This window comes from Brachionichthys hirsutus, chromosome 17, assembly GCF_040956055.1.
Source record: "Brachionichthys hirsutus isolate HB-005 chromosome 17, CSIRO-AGI_Bhir_v1, whole genome shotgun sequence".
Lineage (NCBI taxonomy): Eukaryota > Metazoa > Chordata > Actinopteri > Lophiiformes > Brachionichthyidae > Brachionichthys > Brachionichthys hirsutus.
In genome coordinates, this window is record NC_090913.1 from 11,184,718 (window position 1) to 11,210,800 (window position 26,083).

Below are 26,083 nucleotides of genomic sequence, written 5' to 3' on the forward strand. Positions count from 1 at the left end.
GCAAATCCTTTTTTTGTTTGATTGCATAAAAAAACTAATTTCTCTCCATACTTTCCTGACGGGAATGAGCTTCTATGTTCCAGTTTTTTTGTTTTTTAACAGCGATGTTAACTCTTCTGTCAGAGGCGTCGACACATTTGTGGTTTCATGACATGATTCCAGGGAGCTTCTGTGTGGGAAGAGTGTGCTCCCAGTCTTCCACGCAAGCTTGTCAAATATCGCGAGACTTCGCTTCGCTGTGCAGCTCGCGGACGGCCGCAGTCCTCCTGTGCTGCTGCTGCCCACCCGGTCCATCACTGGGCTGGCGGATACCGGGACCAGGCGACAAAAGGCTGCTATGGAGCTCATCCTTCGGGTAAGACAGAAATATTCTGACTGCTCAGACCGGCTTACGAGCCGCCGCGATGCTCCCGGTGTGAAGGGCATAAAGGGGACAGAGGGGGGGGGGGGGCTTTCTACCCCATCAAAGGGAGATGATGAAGAGGAGGCTCGGCTGGTGGAAATGCAATCCAGTATTTGTGCCGCTCCTGCGTCAAAGGAAAAGTGTCCGGTGAAAGGCCGCATTGTAACCTGCGTTCTGCAGAGGAGGGGACGGTAACCCCCCCCCCCCCCCCCCCCCCCCCGGGGGGAAAGAGGCACACTTGGAAATAAGACAATTTTCACCTTTCCTTTATAAAGTGCCGACATATTCTCTAAATAAAGAAGAAATGTAAGTTTTCTTTGCAAACATTACAATGAGCCCCACAGACGCTTTTTAAAAAAGTTCAGAGGAATTTTAATGTTTTCTTTTCAAATGTGTGTGTGTGTGTGTGTGTGTGAACAGCGCGTGCCAAGAGGAGAGGCAGTGAAAACTGAACTCTCAAAATAGTCCCTCGCATTCAACGCGGAGGTTACATTTCAAACCTCATGGAAAGTAACAGCAGAGCGAGAAAACGGCCCGTTTTCTCTGCCTTTGCCGTTTTCTGCTTTGCTCTTCTTGCGGTTGGATGTCGGATGGTTTTTATCCTGCCTTCCCCCCCCCCCCACACAGCACATGCTTTTTGGACCCAGACAATAAGGTGTGTGACCCATGCAGCATGCAGGCCCCACCGGTCCGGACAGCCGTCTGTTAACATCACCGTGATAACTGAGCGCCCATGCGGAGCCTGCGGTTCCCCCCCCCCCCCCCCCCCCCCCCGGGCGCATTCAAAGCCAGAGCACAATGAACAACAGTCCATTCAATTTGAATAGCTAAATCATGCATCAAATGTCTATCAAGAATTTTTGGTTTTTAATTTTTAGATTCGGCAAAAATCCCTGGAGAAGTTCTGTGATCTAAAACCTTGGAATTAGAATAATTATCATGCATTTGTGCCACCGTCTTCAATAAAAACATTAGTTCATGTTGGCTAAACTTTTGTAAAGGATTAAAAAAAAGAAATCTGGCAAATGGACGTGTGATCTTGTTTGTTCTTTATTTATAAAGCCATCACTGATTGAAAAAGCATTGGTCTTTTTTAAAAGTTTATCCTATAAGGCTGGTAAAATTCTCATCAACTATGTAGCGTATTATATTTAAATTTGCATGCTTTCTTAAATTGTTTCTCTGTAAATAAAGTGAGCAACTTCTGTACGTAAATTTTAGCTGTTAAAAAAAATCATCATCAGCATTTCAACATAACCTTTTAAATTCACAATTTATATGTAAAATTGTATTTTTTTTCAAAATACAGTAACTTAAAGGCATACTGCTTCAATATTTCTTTTTTACAATTTATAATCTCCAGTTGTTGTATTTTATATTTCTCGTCACTTCATTGGTTTATTTAGTTTTAGCCCTTCCCTCACAAAAAAGAACAAGTCTCAGCGACGCTTCCTCCTTCTTTCAGTTGCAGCTGACGAACAGGAAGAGTCTCCTTCCGCTATAGATGGCCGACATGGAGCTGAGATAACCTCTTCCTCTTCACCAATCGCCGCTCTGAAACCGTCGTAACCATGGGAACATGGCGGGGTCTACGAACGGCATTCATCCTGGGGTCTTTGGTTACGAGCTTTCTGATCGTCGTCTATTGGGATGACATTGGGGGTCTTAACCTCTACCAGCTACAGGAACCTAAAGGGAAGTCGCCTCATGCTGATCCTCACCTTCCAATCCGTTCACACGCTACATCCACCAGCAGATCCCAGACCAGCTCTTCTGTCACCGTGCACACTACTGCCTCCAGTACAACACCGGACCCCGAGGAGAGTGGAGGAGCAGGGGACCAACATGGAGAGGAGAGGAGGAGCAAACAAGGAGACAGGAAGGAGGAAACGAGGGAGGATGTGGAGAAGGGGAGGAGTCATGACACTGTCAGTGAAATGGAACAAGAGATGAGGAAGAGGAGGATCACGGATATGTGTTCAGGAAGGGATGGTGCAGAATTCCCCAGAAGGACTCGGGCATTTGAGCAGATTCCCAACAGGGAGCTGGATCACCTCATAGTAGATGATGCACACCAGATAATCTACTGCTACGTGCCCAAGGTAAAGCTGCAGCGTGTGTGTGTGTGGTAAATTAGAAATATTTAAACAGCACACGCATGTTCACTGTCCCTCCTGTCCTTTGTCCTTCCTCCCGTCTTTGTTCAGGTAGCATGCACCAACTGGAAGCGAGTGATGGTGGTTCTGTCTCAGTCCCTCATCTCCCCCGCCTCAGGAAAACCCTACACCGACCCCAAAGCTGTACCTCCGGAACTCGTACACAACGGCTCCCTCCACCTCACCTTTGCCAAGTATGACATACATAAACAACAACACACAAACAGTGTCACAGAGTCAAATTCACGATCTATTATGGGGCTCAGGCGTACGAGAGGGGACTCGAACATGACAGATGACATCATCACCCGGCTATTTGTCTGTCAGGCTGGAGCGGCATGTTCGGGGCTTGGTTGTCTGACAGCAGCACTGCACTAGAGACTATGTCTCCACAATGGCGTGTTCAGTGACTCTGCAGCACAGAAATAAGGATGAGTCATCTGCAAATTAAAGGATTAGCAGGAAACCATGTATTCCACACAAACAAGCTTGTTAACGGTAATTTGCTTGTCCAACAAGTCAACGTGAAAAAAAAAAAAAAAAGAGACTGAACTAGGCGTCTTGATACAAAAACAAGCTTCGCACTCAATCCCACAATAGCAGCAATGGAAAAATACATGAATCAGTGTGAAACCAGAACTCGATTGTTGTGTTGGACCTTAGACAATAACAGGAAGTCCCAGTCATTTGCTGTTTCTGGAGCCACTGCTTTTCAAAGTGACAAATATAAGGTGAAACGATTTCCCTTTGTCAATAGACCCGATTGCAGCTTTAACGGAGTTGTGTGTCTGTTGTGTTACCAGGTTTTGGCGTCACTATGGTTCTCTCTCTCACCATCTGATGGAACTGAAGCTCCAGCGCTACACCAAGTTTCTGTTTGTGCGAGACCCATTTGTTCGTCTTATCTCGGCCTTCAGGAACAAGTTTGGAAGGTGTGTGTGTGTGTGTGTGTCTGCTGAGGAATATACAGTACTTCCCTTTTTTATCAAATAGAAACACTTTAACGCTTGAAGTATTAAAGTGTATTTGTGTGCATTTCAAGGGCCAATGAGGACTTCTACAGGCAGTTTGGATCAGTGATGATGCGGCGGTACGGCAACGTGTCGGGGAGTTTGCCAGAGACGGCAGCCGAAGCGTTTGCAGCTGGAATCAAACCGACATTTCAGCAATTCATCAGATACCTGCTCGATCCAGTGACCGAGAGGGAGAGTATCTTCAATGAACACTGGCGGCAGGTATTCATCTCAGGCAGCTGCACAGACACAAGCAGTTTAATGCCACAGTTTTACAATTTTCTTAATTAATATTAACCCCTTTTGTCTGTTTCAGGTGTATCGTCTGTGCCATCCATGTCAGGTGAAGTACGACTTCATCGGTCGACTTGAAACCCTGGAAACGGATGCAGAGCAGCTGCTGAAGCTTCTGGAGGTGGATCATATTGTACACTTCCCTTCGAGTGCCCGAAACCGCACGGCAACCAGCTGGGAAAGAGACTGGTTTTCAAAGATTCCAATAACAATGAGGAGAGAACTGTACAAGCTGTACGAACCAGACTTTAAGCTATTTGGCTATCCCAAACCTGACGGCGTGCTCCTCCAGTAGACCACATGCAGCCAAAGGCCTGGGCCCTGAAGTCAACGTGCAGCCCACTCCTCATCTCCCTATGCAACGCCAGTAAATGCCTTTTAAGTCCGATCTATGATGCTGTTTGTTTCATTTGTTTTGCGCATACCTCAAATGAGAGAAGAGCCTGCCAGTGTAATTTTTTCATATTATTTTCTTATTTAATTGTCACCATGTCATATCTGAAGCACATCTGCTTACAATCTACATTATACCTGTATGTTTTGCACACTTCATTGGGGCTTTGAATAAGACCATGTTAATAGCATGCTGGCAGAGGAAAGGAAATGTGTTTCCTGTTTGACTGACATTTCTAATGGAAAATGTGTTCCAGAGGAGTAAAGTTTTTCTTCAGACGTTTGTCTCTCTTTTTCTATTTTTTATCATGTATGTTGAAGAAGTATTCAAACTGCTATATCCTTGTTTAGGAGTCATTTCTCTTTCAATGTGCAAAACAAACAAAAATTCAGCAGTTATGTGAATGTAAAACCTCAAAGAGCAGCCTGACGATGAAGCCCTATTTACCACTATGCGCATGCGCCGTAGCGACACAGAAAAACAACATACAATACGCCCTCTAGTGTTTTCTGTTGCACAAAAGGTAGCGCTGTTACGTCATCAAGTGTAGCTACATACATAACTCCACGTGTTCCAGCTGTTTCTATCACCCCTCCCCTTTTTTTCGGATCTGTACGCCTATTGGTTGGAACAATCCCGTTGTCACGCCTCGCGCCTATCGCTCTGACGCGTCGCACCTGACGTCACCGACTACAACCCCAACACGGAAATATGAAACGCTGTCATGAAAGCGTTCGCTGCCGTGGTTTTACCGTGTTTTTCCAACTCGTCGCATGGATTTTGTGACGGTTATCCACCGGTTCTGACTTCCTGGCGGATGGACACTGCAAAGAGAGAGAGAGTTCGTCCCCTGTATTTATTTCAACAGGTTTAGCACTCCTTTAGCTTTGATAGAGAGCTTCGCTGGGGGGGTAATGGGGCCCCTGGGTCGGCTGCTGCTGGCTCTTCTCCTGTGGTCGTGGAAAAGCAAACTATTTCAGGTAAACCATGTGTGTCTGTTGTTGCTAACCCTGTCAGTGCCTTTGCTATTTATACGCGCTGCGGGGGGGGGGGGGGGGGCTCGTTTGCGATGCTGGGTCTATTTTGAGTTAGTCCCAACTGAAGAAAGCCAAATGCTACCTGCGCGTTTTGTAAAGGTCCGCCTGCGACCGGGTGCCTTGTGCCACCCCTTGGTGGGTAAACATGGGAGCGGTGAACACACAGTCAGGCAGGAGTTGGGGGGGGGGATATCCTGTTAAATGAGGAAACGGACACACCCACTAACCGTGCATCCTGGACAGACGGACAGTGACTCTCTCTCTCTCTCTCTCTCTCTCTCTCACCCATCAGGCTGGAGGCGTCCGGTCGGTCACCCTCCCTGAGTCCCTCCTCTTTGTCTCCACGCTGGACGGAAGTCTGCACGCCGTCTCCAAACAGTCAGGGGACATCAAGTGGACCCTGAGAGAAGGTTCATTTAATAGAGAGTAAAATGTCCCGTTTTGTTATTTCCAGCTGAGATAAATCTGCTGCTCTGGTTTCTTCCAGACCCCATTATTCAAGTACCCGCCTACCTCTCAGAGTGAGTCGTTTTATTTGAATAAGGCTTGATATAAAAGTTGTTGCACGTCAAACGCTGACGGACTTGTTTACGTATTCATGGATGTTACAGTTTTTTGATGTAAATGGAAGATTATAATTGTAAAACTTCACTAAATAGCATCTGTGGTGGGACGTCCCACATCAGTGATCCCATTAATCAATGGACTAATCAATGAATGCTGATTTTTTTTTTTGTAGGCCAGGGTTTCTCCCAGATCCCAATGACGGAAGCCTGTACGTCCTGGGCGGGAAGCACAAGGAGGGCCTCATGGTAAAGAACAAAGATGGCTGCGTGTTCTCTGTTTTCTGTGTCTCTACTTGCCTCATGATGTCGTTCTCTGGATGCTTCTGCAGAAACTGCCGTTCACCATTCCGGACCTGGTTCAGTCGGCACCCTGCAGGACCTCTGACGGCATTCTGTACACGGGTGAGAGCCGCTCTGGGTTTGAGACGGGGGGGGGGGGGGGGGGGGGGGTATGAGCGTCGGCTTTGATATCTTGGTCTCTGTACAAACACGTTTCCTCTCTGTGTGTACATTAAGGCAAAAAACAGGATGTGTGGTTTGTGGTGGATCCTGAGACGGGTGAGAAGCAAACCAGTCTGACCACGTCCTCCTCTGAATCCATCTGCCCCAACACTCCGCTGCTCTACATCGGGCGCACAGGTGTGGGTCCAAGAGAACACAACACACATCTCGTGTGTGTGTTGAGTGCAGTTTGGGCCTGGGAGATTTTTAAATAATCAATGAAACTAAACCGGTCTGTGTCTTGTTTTGGAGATACTCTAAGCAGCTCCACCCACCCGACCCGACCCGACCCGACCCGTGTCCCGCCTCCACGTACGGCTGAACTATTTCATGCATCTCCTGCTTGTTTTACAGAATACGTGGTGACCATGTTTGACACGAAGACAAAGGCGCTGCGGTGGAACGCGACGTACAATGAATACTCTGCTCCCGCCTACAATGAGAAACTGGACTACAGTATGACACACGCGCGCACACACACACACACACACACACACACAGAAACCCTCAACTTTGGGTGATGAAAGGACTTTGCCTCCATGTTTCTTTACTCTCGAGGACGTCTCATTCCAACTTGTCCTTGTCCCCCATCTTACGCTTCCAGAGATGACTCATCTCGTGTCGAGCGGCGACGGTCTCCTGGTGACGGTCGACAGAGAGTCAGGTAGGGAGAGGTGTGTGTGAGAGAGGGGCTTTATCCCCCCCCCCCCGGCTCTATAGCAAGCCATTTTTTGTCTTCCAGGTGACGTTTTGTGGAGTCAGAACTACGGCTCACCGGTCATCGGGGTCTACCTGTACTCCGGCGACTCGCTGAGACACGCCCCCCACCTGTCCCTCGCCATGGAAACACTACGCTTCCTCACCTTCTCCTCTGCCAGCAATCGGGCGGACGCGCACGCTACGCTGAAGTGGAGCTATCAGTTCGTGAAGGAGCAAGCCGACGCGCAAGCACAGCTGGTGTAAGAGGAGGCGGACGCACGCTCACAGGCGTTCAGTGGCGACGGCGACGAGGAGGCTGCCGGACGACACAGAGACCGGAACGCACAGTTTACATAACAAAAACATCCAGAAACACAAAGAACAAGGACACCCCGTGGTCATTTATCACGTGATTTCATCCCCCCCTTTTTTTTTAGACCCACTCTCTACGTGGGAAAACTGGACTCCCACCTCTACGCCTCCACCTCCCTCGTCCACCACGGGGTGTCTTTAGTGGTGAGTTTCAACAAACGCGCGTCGATCCCGTACAGTTTAGCGGCCGTGCGACTTGATTTCTGCCTCGTGTTTCCGCGGCAGCCCCGGGGGCTGACCCTGGCTCGCATCGACGGTCCGGTAACGGCTGAAGTGACGGTCAGAGAGCGGGGAGCGTGCGAGATCACGCCGTCCACTGATGTGCGCTATCCGCCGGGAAGCAGCAGCAGCCTTAAGAACCACTGGCTTCTCATAGGTGAACAGGCAATAGGGCTTCAGCCCAATTTAACCCTATAATGTACCTAAGATAACCGTATTTAGATATCCTATTGATGCGTGCGTGCTGTAAATCCTGGTTTGTGTGATTTAGGGCATCACGAACTTCCTCCGGTCGCTCACACAACCATACTGAGGGATTTTCCGAGTAGCCTCCAGCGTTTTGGCGAGGCCGTCATCCCTCCGCGGCCGTCTGCCTCGCCCGCCTCCCCCGTGTCATACTACCACCAGCATTATGTGAGTGCCCCCCCCCCCCTCCTCTGTTAGGCCCTAACTCTCCATTATAGCCTGCTTCAAGCTGTCCCCGAGACCTTTATATAATAGACTGATACATTCTTAGCAATCGCTTTGATCGTAAACTGCTTTACAGACGACAACAATGACAAACAGGTGAGTGGAGCCTCGTTTTTTTATTGCCTCTAATCTGTGCTGTTATTGTGTCCTTTGGTTCCAGGCGGTTGATGGTCGCCAAGGCGACGCTGATGCAAACCGGGGAAGGATTGATGGGAGGACATCGGGCCAGAACCAGAAGCCAGTCGCTGTGCTGCCGGTGTCTTTGATTCAGGACCCTCAGACTCTGCTGGTTCTGACGCTGCTGCTGGGGGGGTGCATGACCGTCGTATTCCTCATCGTGAGTGGGTTTGATGTCTGGTCTGTTGCTAAGATGCAGGCTTTATTCTCAAAGTTATACAACCCTTGAATGTTCAATCACTGGTGGAAGCTTGTTTTTTTTGTTTTGTTGCGAGTTTAATTATACAGAAGAATATTCTTTACGAAGCCCTAAAGGATGTGGAGTAATATTTAATCTCTTGCTGCCGATGGGGAAAATACAGCAAGAAATGATTGCGCTCCACGACGCTATGAGGGAAAACCAACAGCTTGTAAACGCACGTTAAAACTTTTATGAGGGAGGGAATGACTTCAGCTTTCCATTTGTTTTACATTTTGTTCTTGAGTAGTGCTACTGAACATAATCATGACTGAGAAAGCAGCCAGTTTTCTTACTTATAAATGTACAATATCAATATTTCACTGCATTATCAGGGCTGAGAGAATTTACAGGGTGTCTGTCCAGTTGAAGGGCTTCAGAAATATGATCTTCATAATGAACCCAAAGCAAAGCATCTGCTGTTTGCGTTTGTCCAGAGTTCGGCGCTGCAGCTGAAAGCTCAGCGGCAGCTGGAGGAGGCTGTAGAGTCCCGCCTTCAGCGCATCCAGACGGCGAGCATCGTTTCCTCAGAGAGACCGTCGTTTAATGACATGAACCGCTCCAGCGGTGAGTATCCTGCATTTGATTCAATTAAGGGTTATTAAAAAGCCTTGAAACTTTAAATGACTCTTTAGCTATTCTGGATGCAGCAAAAACACGGCAGCACCTTTTTTCTTTCTAGACTCGCAGCCTGGATCTGCTCACAGCGGTCGCCCCTCAGATGTGAACATAAATGACACCGGTGGGCTCAAACCCTCAGCGGGAAACACAGAGAGAGACTCCTCTCACCGTTATGATGAAAATAATGTCTCCTTCTTCCCCTCTCTCAGAAGGAAACGGCGAGGAGGTTCACGTAGGTAAAATCTCCTTCACTCCATCTGAGGTTCTTGGACACGGCTCAGCAGGAACCTTCGTCTTCAGGTACCACATTTCAACAGTTAATGACAACAGCCTTAATTAAAGGACTAATGAAGTGTGGTTAGATCCGCAGGCTTCAGGTCTTTCAATGAAAGATGGCCGTCATTTTACATTCTTGCATATTTCTGAGAAGGCGCCCCTGTTTGTGTGACGCAGGGGTACATTTGACGGACGCCCCGTAGCGGTGAAGCGAATTCTTCCCGAGTGTTTTGAGGTAGCAGAACGGGAAGTGTATCTCCTCCGGGCGTCCGACGCACACCCAAACGTCATTCGTTATTTCTGCATGGAGAGAGACCGCCTCTTCACGTACATCGCCATTGAGCTGTGTGCTGCAACGCTGAAAGAGGTTAGACCTGCCGGGCCTCGTTAGCATCCCATCCTTCAGCGGCGTTCACCGTGAAACCTGATGCTAACAGATGTTTTTGTGCATCTGCATTCCCTGCAGTATGTGGAAGATCCAGCCCAGTTTCCTGATCTGAATCCTGTAACTTTGCTGGAGCAGACCATGTGTGGTCTCTCGTACCTGCACGCCCTCAATATAGGTCTGAGACACACACACACGCATGGTTATACGGAACACACGTGTCATTTCAGTCCTGCTTTGTCCTTTTCATCCTCCATCAACGTTTCATTTAGTCCATCGAGACCTGAAGCCCAGAAACATCCTCCTCTCCCGCCCCAGTGCTCTGGGTCGAGTTCAGGCTCTCATCTCTGACTTTGGACTCTGTAAGAAAATCCCAGAAGGTCGTAGCAGCTTCTCTTTACGGTCGGGAATACCAGGAACCGAAGGGTGGATAGCTCCCGAAGTCCTGCGTGATACTCCAGGCAACAATCCGGTGGGAAGCAACAAATGGATCATAAAATAATTATCTTTTTAAAACCGCTATATTTTTATGTTTGATTAGAAGGAAGCTGAGGTATCATGTTTATTTGTACCTCGTCTGTGTTTTTTTGGGGCCCTTCTCCCTGCAGACGGCGGCGGTGGATGTCTTCTCAGCAGGCTGCGTGTTTTATTATGTGGTCAGCGGGGGAAATCACCCTTTTGGAGACGATTTGAGGCGACAGATCAACATCCTGTCAGGAGAATGCTACCTGTCCCATTTTATGGAGGATCTACACGGTGAGAGAAATCTTCATAAATCCCATTCAATTCATGATGGCGTATCTTTGTTCTCACTGCAAATTACTGCATTTATTACGGCTGCCTTCTAAGTTCATGCGTCCTGCTCAGTTAGGAGGGGAACAAGTTGCTCGGCGGAGGTCTGCGCTCTCTGAGTGCTTTTCTAGTTTTATCATTTCCATATGTATTTAATGATAATCTGAATTCTCATTAATAAGATTTAATTTAAGTCAATAAAACATGAAACCTGAAAACTCTCTTCTCCCTGGAATCAGATGATGTCATAGCGCAGGATCTCATCGAGCAGATGATCAGCACCGAGCCCGAGTCCCGCCCCTCAACCGTCAGAGTGCTGAAGCATCCGTTCTTCTGGAGCCCTGAGAAGCAGCTGCTCTTTTTCCAGGTGTGTTAAATTAATTCAATGACACGACCCCTAATGCTTGCAGGGCTGTGAGCCCATTACAGCTGTTGTCGCGTTTGTGTGCACGCAGGACGTGAGCGACCGCATAGAGAAAGAACCGACCAGCAGTCGGATTGTGGTCCGACTGGAGACCGCAGGGAGAGCAGTGGTCCGAGCCAACTGGAGGATGCATATTTCTGGTCCCCTGCAGACAGGTGAAGACCTCAGTATCCTATTAATGGATTAAGTGCGGGGCGACACGGCTTGAAACTGGTCCGCAAGCCATTTCTTTTGCGCTTCTTCCAGACTTGCGGCGGTTCAGGACTTACAAAGGAAACTCCGTCAGAGATCTGCTGAGAGCCATGAGGAATAAGGTTGCCGTGCTTGTATTTACAAAATCCTTCCGTCACGCTTCGACACATCCGTTTATCTTTGACCCTTTTTGTGTTCTCACTCTGTGCGCCACAGAAGCACCACTACCACGAGTTGCCCCACGAGGTGCAGGAGACGCTGGGCGAGCTGCCCGAAGGCTTTGTCGGCTACTTCACCTCACGGTTTCCACGGTTACTGATGCACACGCACGCCGCTCTGAGCGTTTGCAGCCAAGAGAGACTGTTTCACCCCTACTATCCGCCCCACAATACCAAATAGCATCTTAACATTCTTGCACTCCTTGTTACGAAATGAATTTGTTGGCAGCTTGAAACTATCGAAGGATTTTTATACTTTTAACTTGCTGTTTGTTTTTATGTATTTGGCATGTGCGTATGGGAAGGTAGTAACACTGACTGAAGAACATACTGTGCCTTGTTTTTATTTTAAATTTGACTAAAGTCAGCATTTGGAGCATATTAGAAAAATACCACTCCTTTAAAAATGTGGGCAAACATGCAAATGCTTTCAAACCACTTTGTAAATATAATAATGCAACACTAGCGGCTGCGGTACATTGCTTTTTCCTGTTTATTCATAGGTATTTTCTTTACTGAATGTTCCCAGATATGCAATGTTTTCTAACAACCGTTTTCTAACAATGTTTTCTAAGCAATTTCTCAATTATCCTCTTGCGACAGGATAAGAAAGATTGGACGTACACTAATGGTATAACACTGTACATAATGTAATATATGTACTATAATGTATAATGTTATGTATAATAAGGTAATAAAATTGTGATTTATTATCCATTTGGGATCAATATTGTCTGTCTGTCTATGATGTGATACAGTATAATGTATTATATAAGGTACTGTAATGTATAATGTAATTCAAGTATAGACTACACAACGCATGTTTCCAGTCGGAGTGTTTTTATGGACGGACCAGTCTCGCTCAACAAAATAATTGTAAATAGTATCACAAAACGCATGTTTCCAGTCGGAGTGTTTTTTTGGACGGACCAGTCTCGCCCAACAAGATAATCGTAAATAGTATCACAAAGCGGATGTTTCCAGTCTCGCCCAACAACAAAATAATTGTAAATAGTATTGTAGCGTCCGTCGGACGCTGGAATAACCGTTACAGTATCACTACAGTAATGTAATACAATACTGTCAATAATGTGTGATAAGGTAAAATGATGAGATAAAACAATGTAATTTGTAATATATTACATGCAGCAAAATAATTCTAAATACATTTTAATGTGAAATAATAATATATAAACCGAATATGATACAATCTATGTAAAATATGAAACAAAATAAATGCTAGCAAGATTCAAGTGACTGGCAGAGTAATACTCATCCACACCACTAGGTGGCAGCATGTCGGTGGCAGCAGTTCCGTTGCTCTGTCACTTTCGATAAGCTAATTAATTAGTGATTGTAGTGACAGGTGGTGGTGACAGCGATTCCGAACTTGGCCATGTGTAAAAAAGTGCATTTTTAACTCCGTTAGACCGGGACAAAATTAATTTTACTTCCGTCCAGCCTCTGTTGAAGGCCGTGTTATTTTATTTTGCTCCTATTTTCCGTGACATGTCTCTGTATGGTGAACGTTTCAAGCCTGACTGGTATAAAAAGTAAAAGCAGAGAGAGAGAGAGAGAGAGACTGGGAGCTGGACCGGCCCAGAGTTCACTGAGTGAGTACAAATATATGTATATATATATATTGTTAATATGTATCACAGAGGATTAAACACGAGTGAAAAACAACATGTGATAAAAGAATAAAAGTTTACTTTACTTCGTTTTCACCAGCAGAGGACGACATTTGCCAGTTAGTGTTTTTTTTTTTTACTCATCCAAACTATTTTATAAAAAGATTGGGAGGGAAATCAAATGCAGCTGATATTTTTTTAGAGTTGTAAAATTGTGTATGTATGCATGTGTTTGTCAATCATCACACATCTTCCCTTAGACGCGCCCCCCCCCCCCAATTCACTCGGCTGTCTTCTTAAACAGAAGACGGCCGGAGTCCATTGATGTGTCATGAACAAATAATCAGCTAAGGAGCCACTACTTGTTTATCTTTCACTGATGACTCAGTGAGTTGTGTGTGTGTGTGTGTGTGTGCGCGCGTGTGAGTAGGGGGGCAGTAAACGAGGGAGTACTCGGCTCATTATTAAATATAACAGGTCAGCCGTAGGTCCAATACAAATAACCGAAGGGAAACATCAGCTTAACCAGAGTCATGAGACAAACTTCACACACACACACACACACACACACACACACACACGTGATGGCACTTACCTTGATAGACTGATCAGCTGGCTGTTGAAGAGTTCATTTCCTTCAGCTCTCTAATATTCACTAGTTCTCTTACTTACTGTACGTTCCGCCAAAGCAAATTTTATTATGTATATTTATGCTTCATTGGGAAAAAAATCTTGTTGCTGTTATGTTAAAGTGTTCGCTTGTTTTTGCAGGAGGATCAATAAATTGGATTTGTTTGTGTAATCCCACACCCTGAAGCGAGCACAGGGTTACACAAACATGCACACGCGGTGCAACACGAGGACAAAATGTCCTGCGTCTCCTCCTCTGTAAACCAAGGTTTCCTCATGTTTCAGACCGCTGGGGGGGGGGGGGGTATTTTTCTGCCCCATGCATTTCCCTCTCATCTCCTTTGTAGGGCTGATACTGCAAGAAGGCTGCTTGTGTGTGTGTGTGTGTGTGTGCGTGCGTGTGCGTGCACGCGCATGGGAGAGGGGAGGGAGGCTGAATCAGGCGATGGGCTGCCGTTCTTACAGTCTCACCATTTTTGGAACGAGACAGGAAGTGGACTCAACAGAGGAAACATGACCCCCTCCCTCCCCTCCTCCCTCTATCCTCTTACTTTTTTTTGTATTCCCTCTTCCTCCCTTTGTCTGTCCCTCCCCCCCCAGTCTTGTCCCGCTCGGTCGTAGGGACGTTTCTGTATTCTTTGGTCATAAATATCTCCTGCGTTTGTGCCCTATATCTATGCGCTCGGACCTTAAATTACTTTCTGCTCACTCCCGTGTAAATAAACATACGTCGACCACGTCCTGAAACTTGGCTGGAGTTTTTTTCTGGACCGCCTCCCTCCGTCTTGCAGCCTGTTGCGTGTCAGAGCTCCTCTTTGCTCTCCTGCCCAGCGGCCCGTTAGCCCCAGCTGATGCGCTTCATATCACAGTGCGTGAAATAAAAGCCGGCGTTCATCCTGCAGGCTCTACATAGCACGACGACACTCATCGACGGCCGTGCACGAACGAGGCTTCTCGATGTGATCACAAAAACCGCCGCAGGATATAATGAGAAACGTGTCCCCTTTTATTTTCTCTCCTCCTGGCACATCTATCAATTCCATCCTTTTTTTCCCACCCACTTTCCAGCTTTGAGGGTCTTAACCTCTTTTCATCGCCACACACACACACACACTGAGAAAGTAAAAATCAAAACCCAGCATGTCAGCAAATGGCAGTGTATTTCACCACAGAGTACAGGGCACACGGAAACAACAAAACAAACGCACAAGACCTCCCTCTTTTCATCCTCTGCCTCCCTCCCACTCCACTTCTCAAGTCTGCAGTCTGTTTATTTATTTTATTTCCTCTCTGGTTGTTTTTTCTTTCTTTCTCTCAGACACATCCAGTGCAATGACAAAAAACAACAAACAAACAAACACAAGTGGGAAAAGTTAGGTTAGTTAATGTTGCAGCAACGGCGCTGTCAGACAGACGAGTGTTTGTATTTAAGGTTACACACAGTGCCAGTCAAATACAATGGGCGTCTATACAAAGGACGTCTGAACATGCACAGCGTGTCTAACGCAGGATCATCAGGCGATAGCGTTAGCCTCATTCCCACTGAGGCCGTTTGGACTGGGAGGGGCGCCACAGCTGTGTCCGACCGCCCCGTTCCAAAATGCACAAAAACACAAACCGAAAAGCTCTGAAAGGTTCGGCGGAGTCCAGCGACGACCGGCGACCCCTTTCACAAGTATTTGCCCAGCGGCAATCGATTAAATCAAACCGGTTCATTTTCTGTAGCTTGATGAATCGATCAGTCAGACCATTGCTGCGGCGTTGGAAGTCCTCCCCCGCGCTTTGCTTTATTCCGGCTCGTTTTCGGTGCAGTCTTGAGTTTAATGTCTCGACGGACCTCCTGCACCGACTGCTACTGACCCCAAGGCCAAAGGCAATAGAGGGACGAGGAAATGTACGGCTAAATCATGTCGTTTTCCACACAAAGGAAGGGGAACACTGTGTGACTGGACACCCGTTTCTCTTTTGGAAAGGACACTTGAATTATGCCACAGGTTAAATCTATTGCGAGGAAACCGCGATGAACCAGGAGCTGCTAGTATGAACTAAGAAGAAAGTCTCTAATTAGATCGTCTATGTTTCAGCCGGAGAGGAAGGAGACGAACAATCTGCCGATTGTGCCAAAGAAGAGGGAAGAGAGGGATGAGACTTCTTATCTCCTGCATGATGGAGGGAGCAGGAGGAGAAGAAAAGCCCGGGTGAGATTCATCTCCTTCCTCGGAAACACTTGTGTAACCTTTACATGTAAGGCAGCATGTGACCCAACCCCCCCCCCCCCCCCCCTGCACACATTAGGACAAGATGCTATCGAGTTCTGATCGCTCATCTTTCTTTGCGGATCAGTGACGAGGTTGCTTTTACTCTTTTACGGAGAGAAACAGACATTTTTCGTGCTCGCGTCGTGTGCGTGACGCTTTCTTCTATTTTAGTTTATTTTCTAAAATACTGGAGAGCTACAGGAACGAGGGAGCGGCTATCCGTTCCAGCACACACACACATTTATACAGGTTTAAATGCAGGGATATCCTCGCGGGGGGGGGGTTTCAACAGGCGCTGCCGAAAGCCAGCGGGTTGAGAGACGTCACGGCGCCGCAGGTTCAGTTCAGTCCGGCTCGGTTAGAGCCACGTCCGGGGTCAACCGGCTGCTCCACGGGTCAGGGATTATATGAACCCGTGGGATGTAGCGTCCCTGGAAAGCCCGGATTCAAGGTTTCACAGCTCGTATTCGGAGGGCGTCGCTGCGGCAGGAAGGTCACTGCAGCATAATATCTTTGAGGTTCTCCTGCAGGATGGTGTCCTTGACGGCGTGGAAGACAAAACGGATATTTTCCGTGTCTATCGCGGTGGTGAAGTGGTGAAACAGCGGCTTCCCCCGGTTCCTCCTCTTCCGGCTGAACGACTGCACCAGGAACGCCTGGAAGGAGCAGAGGAAGGAATCTCATTTCTTAAACTCCGTTTCATCAATCGGCGTTGGAGAGTAAATAAAACCCGGAAGGACAAACGTATGGCTCAAAGAATCGCTGCAGTGACGGGGTCAAACACAAAGACGATTAAAAGCAGCAATAAATCCTCAAATCCAGAGTCTTTCCATTCCAATAAACGAATAAATTGATCGTCGTAAGTAAAAACCAAGTCCCTTCATCGGACACCGCTCCGGTCGTCTCACTGCTCTCGAAAGATTAAGCTCATCTTTGTTTGGTACAGATGTCACGACGACGTGACGTCCGAATCGTCGTTTGCTTCAAAGTCGCCATGGCAACCGGCGCTAGATCCAAACACCCGCGTTAACGCGCGTATACCTGAACGTCCTCCAGCCTGCGAGGGTCTCCTCTGAACTCGGGAAAGTTCTTGCGGATGTCCACCGTGCAGATCTTTTCCACCAGCAGGTCCGTCTTGTTGAGGAAGAGGATGATGGACACGTTGAAGAAGAGCTTGTTGTTGACGATGGTTTCAAAGATATTCATACTCTCCACCAGACGGTTCGTCCTTCGATCCTCCATCAAGACCTGGAGTCGCACAAAACAAGCGCACGATTATCCTTTGGCTCTCTAAGACGATTCAGGATTCAGGATTCAGGATTAGTCGTGTGACTTGACCGCAGTCACGAGTCTCGGCAGGGAACCCACGAAGACGGGAATGAGTCGCCGTTTGAGAATGGAGATACTGTCTGACCGAACGCTACCTGATCGTACTCCGATGAAGAAACCATGAAGAGGATCGACGTGATGCCGTCGAAACACTGGAACCACTTCTGCCTCTGCGACCTCTGCCCTCCAACATCCACCATCTTGAAGGGGATCTTCTTGATGACGAAGTCGTGCTCGACGATGCCTTTGGTCGCCTTTCTCGCCAACAAAATGTCCTGCTTGCTTGGAATATAGTTCTGGAAGAAAGAGGGGGGGGGGGCCCTTAGATGTTTTCTTGAAATGGGCAAAACAATGAAAAGAGTGCGCTTTATTTTCCTCTTCGCCGTGTCTCACCAGTCGGCCAATTCGATCCAAGTTATCCAGGAAGTATTTCACCGACTCGCTCTGCAACGGAGACAAACGGCAGCTGAGTCACTCTGCTACGTTAAAACGATCAGATCAAAGATCTCTATCTGGATCACTCTGTTATGTCACGTGTTCTAGCAGAACCACAATGTTTACTTTCGGTACCAGATTTACATCCATCGGTTTGCTTTGTCTGTTAGCAGGAAAAGTTATTACTTTTCTTTGAGATTTTGGAGGCAATCCGGGTCGTCGTCTACATCCAGAACTATCTGACCCGACCGGAACCATATTTGGTGGAATATACAACACTGTAGAACTGTGGTGGAACCTCACAGTGAAAACTGAAGTGTGTACTTTTTGTTTTGTACGTTTTCAGGCTCATTTTCCTCATCCTGCTGCTGTTCTGTTCTGATCGGTTCTGGTCCGGCTACGTCGGCACTAATTGGGTTTTTCCATTAACGGTGGGGCGTCTGTGTCAAACTGGAAATGGCATAATTACCCTTAAAGCTCATCAGTAACTTTTCATTCTTTCCTGTATTCATGAGTCATTTGAATCATTCTTTGTCTTATTGCTCCTGTAAATTATTGATCCCCAGTCCCTGCAGCCTACGCATCTCTTCTGGGTGTGAGCAGGTTGGGGGGGGGGGGCTTGCCTTGCGTTCCATACAGCCTGGATGACTGTTCCCATCGATTCATACAGCAGTCGATTATCTGCGCAATCAACACAGGAGACCGACCCACGGAGTGTGCGACTGGTCCGATGGAACTTATGAAACACACGCCATAGAACGAAAAGCATGACTAAGCATAAAAGTTAATCTCTCTCTCTCTCTCGCTCACACACACACACACACACACACTCAACAGGAAACAGCTGTGTGCGTGAAAAACGGTGTGGAGAGACATGGAGGGAGGGATTAGAAGCCAGTCCAACGCAACCCAGAAGGAGTCATTTCAGCAGTCTCAAAACACACACACACTCGTGTCTGGCTACATTAAATCTTCGTTTGAAGTTTGTTTCAACTTGGATTTAAAGAGACGATTTCAGCTTCCAATCAGACTCGCTAAATCTCCACGTAGATGTTAAATCCATCTCTGTCTGCCTCGACACGTTGAGCAATAACCAGGAAACGCGACCCCGTGACCCCGCCGACGACCTACAGTGTCACAGCCATAGACACACAAAGCCTGGGATTCTGATTGGTTCAGCTGGGTATGAACAAGAGGGGGCGGAGATAGTCAGGGAAAGGCAGGGAGAGGGGAATTCCCAGAGACTGAGATACGCACACACACACACACACAGCGATTATTTCCACAGACGACCATCAGAGATGAGTCGCCTGTTCATTGATGCACGGGGGCAGCATGGAATGAGAACATATCCATTTTATCCCAAAAAGGATGAGTTGGAGTCGCTCCCACCTCCATACTGTTGTAAAACCTGTGTGTGTGTATGTGTGCGCGTGTGTGTGTGTGTGTGTGTGTGAGTAAGGCTGAAGGAATTTCTCCATTCATGGTGTGTTTAGGCAGATTAGAGGCTTTACACCTGAATAAGCTCACATTTTGGTGTGTGTGTGTGTGTGTGTGTGTGTTAACAGCGTGTGCTGCTTTTGTCCCGATCAAGGGTATTAAATCTAATAAATCTTATCAGTAATCTGTTTATTATATTTTGATTATTAATTCAGTGTCACAAAATTAGCTCGACACTGAAGTATATTTATCAGATACAAGCAGCCAGCCATTGATTGATTTTGCCATTCATCTTGGTTTCTCTTATTGATTTAAATTCCTGCTTGTTTATTTAATATAACATTTTCTGAAAATAATAAATGAATATTGGAATTAAATAGTTTTCCTTTTAAGCAAGTCATAAAAAAACATTCAAGTTACAACACGTAACTTCTGATATTCCCATTCGGCTGCTTCGATTAGCCGATTTTAGCGACGGGAAAGTCGTACATATCGTGCCTCTGCGTTTAAACATTTATGGCCTCTTTTCATCTTCCTGGGCTTCAAAGTTCCCCATAAAGTTAACCGACCTCCTTCTTCTGCAGGATGTCTGCGCCACAGAAGACAAGAGTCCCGGTTTACCGTCGCAGCGTGAGACACGGGCGTGTTTTTGGTGTTTGTATCCTCCGTCAGGCCGCGTCTTATCTGGGTGTGGTGGGAACACAGAGGAGCCTAGCAAGTAAACGACATCCTTCCATGTGCTGCGGGTTTGTTTTCATCCCGCTATCTCCGGCTTCTCGTCTCCCCGTCATCCCCTGTTCATTTTGTCTTTCCACTCCTTTTCCTCCTATTCCTGTCAGCCTGTGGCCCGGCTCCAGCGGTGCCTGGGAAAAGCTGACTGCGGTATCCTGGAAAACCTCTGAGTGTGGAGAGAAACGGGGGGCGGAGGGGGGAGGCGGAGCACATCTAACTCGGCACAATTACTCTACGGTGCGCATTTTGGTTAGTCTTACTTTGAAAGGATAATGCTGGTGGTATTCTATATATTTTTTTGACCTTCCACAAAAATGAAGATGCTTTGGCTCGTTAGACACAAAAGATCCCTAAATCGACAAAAATGGACCCAATTTAGTGACAATAAGTCCCGGATTTGAAACGCATTTGGCTTTTAGATGTTTTATTAAAGAGAACATACTAACCCTTGACCAAAATGTTCATAAACAGTTTGTTATAATGAGAATAAATGAGGGAGTGTTTGGCCGGGCAGCCACTGGAACCCCCTCAAGGACGCTGACTCTGAAACCCACTGGTTTGACCCACGTCTTAATTGTTTGGTTTCCCAGCCTTACATGAGAGACTAAAAATCCTCAGAAAAGTCTACGAATGTTTCATTTATTGTTACGACCATCGGGTAAAGGAAAACCGAGGTTCCGCTGTACCTGCTATTTTTGGTATCACCTCTGCTGAGGTTTCAAAAAAAACTGATGAGGTACTAAAAGTGTAACTGTGGAGCGGAAACCATGATGTAACTTCCTGTGTTCACCAGCATGGTGCTGACCTTTCTGATTCTCGCTTGGCTGAGAAGGCGCTGGTTTCTTTTGTCGTCCTAGTTTTCAAATTAAAAATGAAATAACATGAAGTACTGTTTAAAGCAAATCAACACCCCAAAATTCTCCATTCATCAATCTGATTCTCCTCGAACCCAAAGAGAGGTAAAAACAGGAAGCAGCTACTGCTAGCTACGATGCTAGCTGCGTCTTTCTCAAGCTCATGTCCGCTCCTCTGGGTTTTCCTACACATCCCGTTGTGTGTCCGCGCACGCGTGCGTGTTTAAGCCTGTGCAGCCGTGCCGTGCCATGCTGTGCTAGCTTTATCACGCTACGACTTCAGATAAGACGAGGCAGTCTGGCCCTTAGCTGTGTGCCGTCCTGCACACGTACAGTTAAGGGAGGAGGAAGTGGCTTCTGCTCCCGGCTCCAGAGTGTTTTGCCACTGATAGATGTGCAACGAGGTGAAAGGTCAAACCTTCAGCCCTGAACAGAGTAGAACTGCATCCTGTGCCTGCAGTGAACTAGCTGTTGCAGCTAACGCTAGCGGCGCTAGTAAGGCCGACTGAGAGCATCAAGTGTCATAACAGTCTGTCTGGTCCTTCTCAGCGTATTTATAGACACTTATAGAGTCACCCCTAGGGCCAAGCGGATCTTCAGCCACGCCGCTCTCATTTAAGCTCCAATAAAGCTCCAATAAATAAAAATCAATTCATTTGCCGCACCCCGGCATTTGGGGCGAATAAAAGTCATTCTGAAGTCTGAACTTAAAGTCAGGGTGGGTCCATAATCTGGGTGTGTTTTGGGCGGACCATGAATTAAACCGCTGTCATCTCACATTCCTGATCTGCTGCATCGATCGCTACTCAAACAGCACACTCCTTTTGCTGCTGCTGCCACTTCCCAGTGTGAGCGCATCCAGACATATTTCACTGAGGAGCAGGAACCGCTGCTCATCGCTTGGTCCAAGCATGGACGTAAAAAGCCATCTCTCTGACCGATGGAGGGACGGCATTAATGATGAAAATATTTATTGTATTGTCTGCAGAGGATGTGCCAGCAGCAGGATCAATAAGCTTCTCCTCCAGACGGGCTTCGGACAAATGTTCTGGGTTCCTCCAGAGATCCAAAAGGTCAAGCTCAGCGTCCAGGTTCACAGCAAGCAGGTACCGGAGTTCACGCCGTGCATCTGCCCCTCAAAACAGAGCAGGACTCAGGCGTGGAGTCGACAATTACATCAGTCGAATGCTGGAAATATCACCGGCGCTGCTCTGCTCTGCCCCGGCAGCCCGCTGACTTTTCTTTTCATCTCTTCAATGTGATCTTCATACAGAGGGTGCTTTGTAACACAGATGAAACTCCACAGGGATCCACTTTAACAAATTCATTTTGTCAAGACAAAATAATTCTGTCTTTGGAAAGGTTCCCAAAAACCAGAGAGGTGAGCGCCGCGGAAACACGACAAAAACAGGCGGTTCTCCTTCACTGCGGCTCCTGACTGCAGAGAAAACACGCCGACATTATCCGGCGACTTCCTCTGGAGTTGTGGCTTTTTTTGGTTATTATTAGCTTTGCGACTCCGGCTGCATTAAATCAGTTGCACGATGCAGAAACCTGCTTCAGAGGAGATGTGGTGCACGGAAAAAAACACGTGAAAGGCCCTCAAAACAACGCAACGACTTTAAAATGAAGTCTTTCCATCTGTTTCACACTTTCTTTCTTCCGGTTGCCTTAAAAACTTTTTTTTGCATCGTTTCTCATTTCAACAGCTCAACAAGAAACATGCAGATCGAAGGACAGGTAGCAAAGGTCAGCGGTTCATAATTTATGGCTTTTGGAGAGAACCCTTTAAACGGTTGAAGGCTGTCATTACGCTGAACGCCATCGTTTATGGTCGACCTACTCACCAGCTGGAACTCGGAGCGTCGGCTGTAGGCCCCCTGTATGCCGGCGTCCGCCCACAGCGCGCTCAGCGCCATCACGTACAGCTGAAACTCGCCCGGCTCGACGCCAGAGCCCGCGCGTCCCTCCCACGACATCACCAGCATGCCCTGCTTCTCGTTCTCGCAGCTCTGCCAGCCGATGCCGAGCTTGTCCCGGGCGTCCACCAGTACGCGCGTGCCCTGCAGGATCACACAGCCGGTGCAAACACAAGCCAGGGTGTGGGATTAAGTAGTGCAACAGCTGCTTTTCCTAACGCCGGCTTCACGCCGGTGCCACCGTCCACGCGTTGTTATTTGTGATTTTAAGCTTTTATCACTTTCCTCCAACCTCCAAGGAGGTCACGCCAGGTCTCATATAATTTTGGATGACGGGGCAAATCCAGGATTATTTTCTGTAACATTACAAGACAGGCATATTTTTTTTATGTTTTCGTTCGTTTCTATATGAATGGATCTTACCGGGTTCTATCAGTGAGAACAATTTGCTGCCGATCCTTCCAGAAGTCTGGAGGCACCAGATATAAATGCTGCTCGGTACCATCCAAGCTTTTAATTCCATTTTTGTTTTTTTTGATCTGTATCATCTGCTCCTTCTCTTTTATTTTTTAAAGCTTTTTTTAAAACCCACTCTAATGTTTTAAAGCATATTAAAGTTTAAAGTCTGCTTCAGGACTGAGGTAGTTTGCCTGATTTATTGACTGAAACAACAGCCGAGCTGCAAAGCGATCCGAGTGTCACGTCGGGTTAAGGCTTGTGAGCTTGTGTAAACGCTCCTTCAACTATGAAGTCTGGTCTGGTTTAATTGTGCGGCTTAATGTTGCATTTATTGGACTTTACGGGAGCGCAGCGCGAACGGCTGCCAGCCGGTTTTAACCTCGTCTGGGTGAAGACGAGGAAAGTCCTCTGAAAGCCCCGAAGCAATAAAGAGTCTGTTAGAAATCTCAGAGAGGTTCCCCTCTTAAAATATACGAGCGTGCAACAGGCAGGAGGCGATTAAAGTGAGCATAAGCTATGTGCATGTGATGCTCACGCTTCTTTTTTTTTGGCAGAATTGATGTTTTTCTTTCAGCAGTGGGAATGAATCAAGGCGCACATGAACTCATAATCCAGCGGCGACTCGCCTCGCCGTGAGCGAGCTTCGACTCGCCGTTGTCTGTAAAACCTGAACCTTATCAATCTACCGGTCTGTGTGTTTGCAGCGTAATCCCCCCCCCCCCCCCCGCTCCGGTCTGGCTCTCTTCCTGTTTGCCTGCTGGCTGGGTCGGCCTGGTTGTCCACCTTCGTCTGGAAGGAGCCAGACGGTTCGTCTTCATCCCGCCCACATGTTCCATAAATGCTTATCAAACACGGCTTAGCCTGACTCATTTTTATTTGATTCCATAAATCAAGTTCAGCGTAGTTTAAGCTCAGTTACTATGGCAACACATGCCTGGAAACTATTGGACTAATCGTCAATCCGACCAGAACTTTCAGCATAACCCGCCTGAGGTATAATTACTGACCGCACCTGAACGCCACCTCCGTTCTCATTGTCCCGCCTTCCTCCCACCCCCACAGCCTCTCAGATGGAGCTCTCTGCACCTGGCGGGTCCCTCCATCGAAACACAGACACACCTGCTCAGGTAACGTCCCGCTTGACACACAATCTTCTCCTGATTAATTTTGCATTAAAAGCTTTCAGTCAGGGAAACAATCAAAATAATATATCTATCATTGATTTGCTGCTTCTCTTCAAACATGATTCATTCGAGGGTTGTCGATTAAAAACAATAACGTCTACCTCAGGCTGCTGGAATGATATCTGTGCGCACGCGCGCACACACACACACACACACACACACACACACACTTCCTTCCAATCATGTGATTTCTTGAAATGTTTGCCTCTCCTGTGACCTCCTACATTTCACGCGTTGTGTGTTGCTCAGGAGGGTGAGTGGTGTGTGTGTGTGTGTGTGTGTGGGGGACGCTGTCAGTGTATGCTAGTATTGTGTGTGTGTGTGGGGGGGTCGGTTACTGCTGCCCCCTCCCTGCAGAAGAACAGCTTATCGTCCTCGTCTGGGCCGAGTGGCACTCAGGGTGGATGTGCTCATCCCTCAGGAATAGTCTGGTATTGTTAGCTTGTGAAGGAGGACAGCCATGATGGCAAACAAAGGGGCCGGACACACGCACACACACACACACACGCACACACACACACACACACACACACACACAAGGATAAAAATATGTACTATGTCATCAAACCTCTCTGTGTGTTCGGTGTGTGTCAACGTCAGGGCAGCATTTCTGCAGCTTCTTGTCTTCTTGATGAACCAACGGTTATTTTATTTGTAAATATTTTACATAAACTCGAAATATATTCAACTTCCAGCCACAAGAAATTAAGAAGAGCAGCGAACAGCCGTTTTCTTTCTCTGGCCTGTTTGTGGTGGATTATTATTCCCAGGTTTGTCACACAGGCTTTAACATGTTTGGATGTTTATTTATTTGTTTAAACTTTTATACAGACTCATTTACGTCCGATGCCAACAGATTATAAATCCGTCCGTTTAACCTTTGGACTCCTCGGGGCTGTGAAGTTGGTCTGGAGGCCCCACGCGTTTAATTTGTGATGAAACCTTGACCTTTCCTTGAGTGATGGAGACCCAATAAAAGCCTAAAACTCAATTCCACATCACAAAAGCGAGCTAATGGCACATATTTCATGATATAATTCATCTTACCTTCAGTATATTCTCATATATGGTGTCCCGGAAATCCAGAAGCGCCCTTTTATCAAACTCCTGCCCGTTAATGATGCGCATCTGCTTGAGGAATGTGGACTTTCCGCTCTCCCCGGCCCCGAGCAGGAGGATCTTCACCAGCCGGCGCACCGCCCTCCTCTCCCGGGCGAGCATCGCGTCGATCTCGCGGCTCCTGCGCCGCGCCTCCCGCTCCCGGCTCCTCTCCTTGCCGCTGCCCGGGTCCCGGCTGGCCTCGGCCGGGAGCAGGCAGCGGCTCAGGGTGCGGACCACTCCGGACATGTCGTGGGAGGGAAAAGTTCAGCGGAACTTCAGAGGGGAAATGTTCATTATAGGATGAGAGACCTCAGGGTTGGGAATGTCCGGCCAAAGTTTTACATCCAGCGGATCCAGAATAAGTTCAAGTCAAATCTACATTTGGATGGAAAGAGCAAATCCGTTGTCTCGTCTTCCACCGAGTCCATCTTGGTTCGACCGCGCCATCACCAGAAATCAGTGCGGGTGGAGAGGGAACAAAGACCCGGAGATGAAAAGAGTTCGTCCGTCTGGTCAGCGAGTAGAGGCCAAAGACTCGGCCCGTCCATCCGGAGACAAAGTCCGGGGCAGCGCACGGACCGTCAGCCGGTCCGGACTCCTCGCAGCCAGCGGGCTTGTGAAGCGGAGCAGCGTGAGCGGCTCCTCCGGGCGGCGGGGGCCGGG

At 47.5% G+C, this 26,083-nt stretch overlaps 3 protein-coding genes across 3 annotated transcripts; 2 read left to right on the forward strand and 1 right to left on the reverse strand.

The window, feature by feature from the left end:
• The first annotated feature begins 1,956 nt into the window (after positions 1-1,956).
• LOC137906465 (carbohydrate sulfotransferase 12-like) lies at positions 1,957-4,516 on the forward strand. The gene is made up of 5 exons (XM_068750735.1): positions 1,957-2,505; positions 2,611-2,753; positions 3,363-3,491; positions 3,602-3,794; positions 3,889-4,516. The coding sequence occupies exons 1-5, from the start codon at positions 1,975-1,977 to the stop codon at positions 4,159-4,161; spliced, it is 1,269 nt and encodes a 422-aa protein (XP_068606836.1). The 5' UTR covers positions 1,957-1,974; the 3' UTR covers positions 4,162-4,516.
• Positions 4,517-5,172: 656 nt separating this feature from the next.
• On the forward strand, positions 5,173-12,137 carry ern2 (endoplasmic reticulum to nucleus signaling 2). The gene is made up of 25 exons (XM_068750972.1): positions 5,173-5,240; positions 5,590-5,707; positions 5,785-5,818; positions 6,037-6,109; positions 6,193-6,265; positions 6,380-6,502; positions 6,719-6,820; positions 6,969-7,028; positions 7,107-7,323; positions 7,501-7,579; positions 7,661-7,811; positions 7,926-8,068; positions 8,286-8,439; positions 8,744-8,766; positions 8,978-9,107; positions 9,223-9,300; positions 9,368-9,461; positions 9,615-9,804; positions 9,904-10,000; positions 10,095-10,294; positions 10,431-10,578; positions 10,854-10,981; positions 11,070-11,193; positions 11,285-11,352; positions 11,447-12,137. Exons 1-25 carry the CDS (start codon positions 5,175-5,177, stop codon positions 11,627-11,629), a joined length of 2,856 nt encoding a protein of 951 aa, XP_068607073.1. The 5' UTR covers positions 5,173-5,174; the 3' UTR covers positions 11,630-12,137.
• Positions 12,138-14,694: 2,557 nt separating this feature from the next.
• On the reverse strand, positions 14,695-25,708 carry gna12a (guanine nucleotide binding protein (G protein) alpha 12a). Its single transcript, XM_068750973.1, has 6 exons — positions 25,367-25,708; positions 22,605-22,820; positions 17,690-17,740; positions 17,392-17,592; positions 17,009-17,215; positions 14,695-16,623 (listed from the first exon to the last, which is right to left on the reverse strand). Exons 1-6 carry the CDS (start codon positions 25,664-25,666, stop codon positions 16,462-16,464), a joined length of 1,137 nt encoding a protein of 378 aa, XP_068607074.1. The 5' UTR covers positions 25,667-25,708; the 3' UTR covers positions 14,695-16,461.
• Positions 25,709-26,083: the final 375 nt, after the last annotated feature.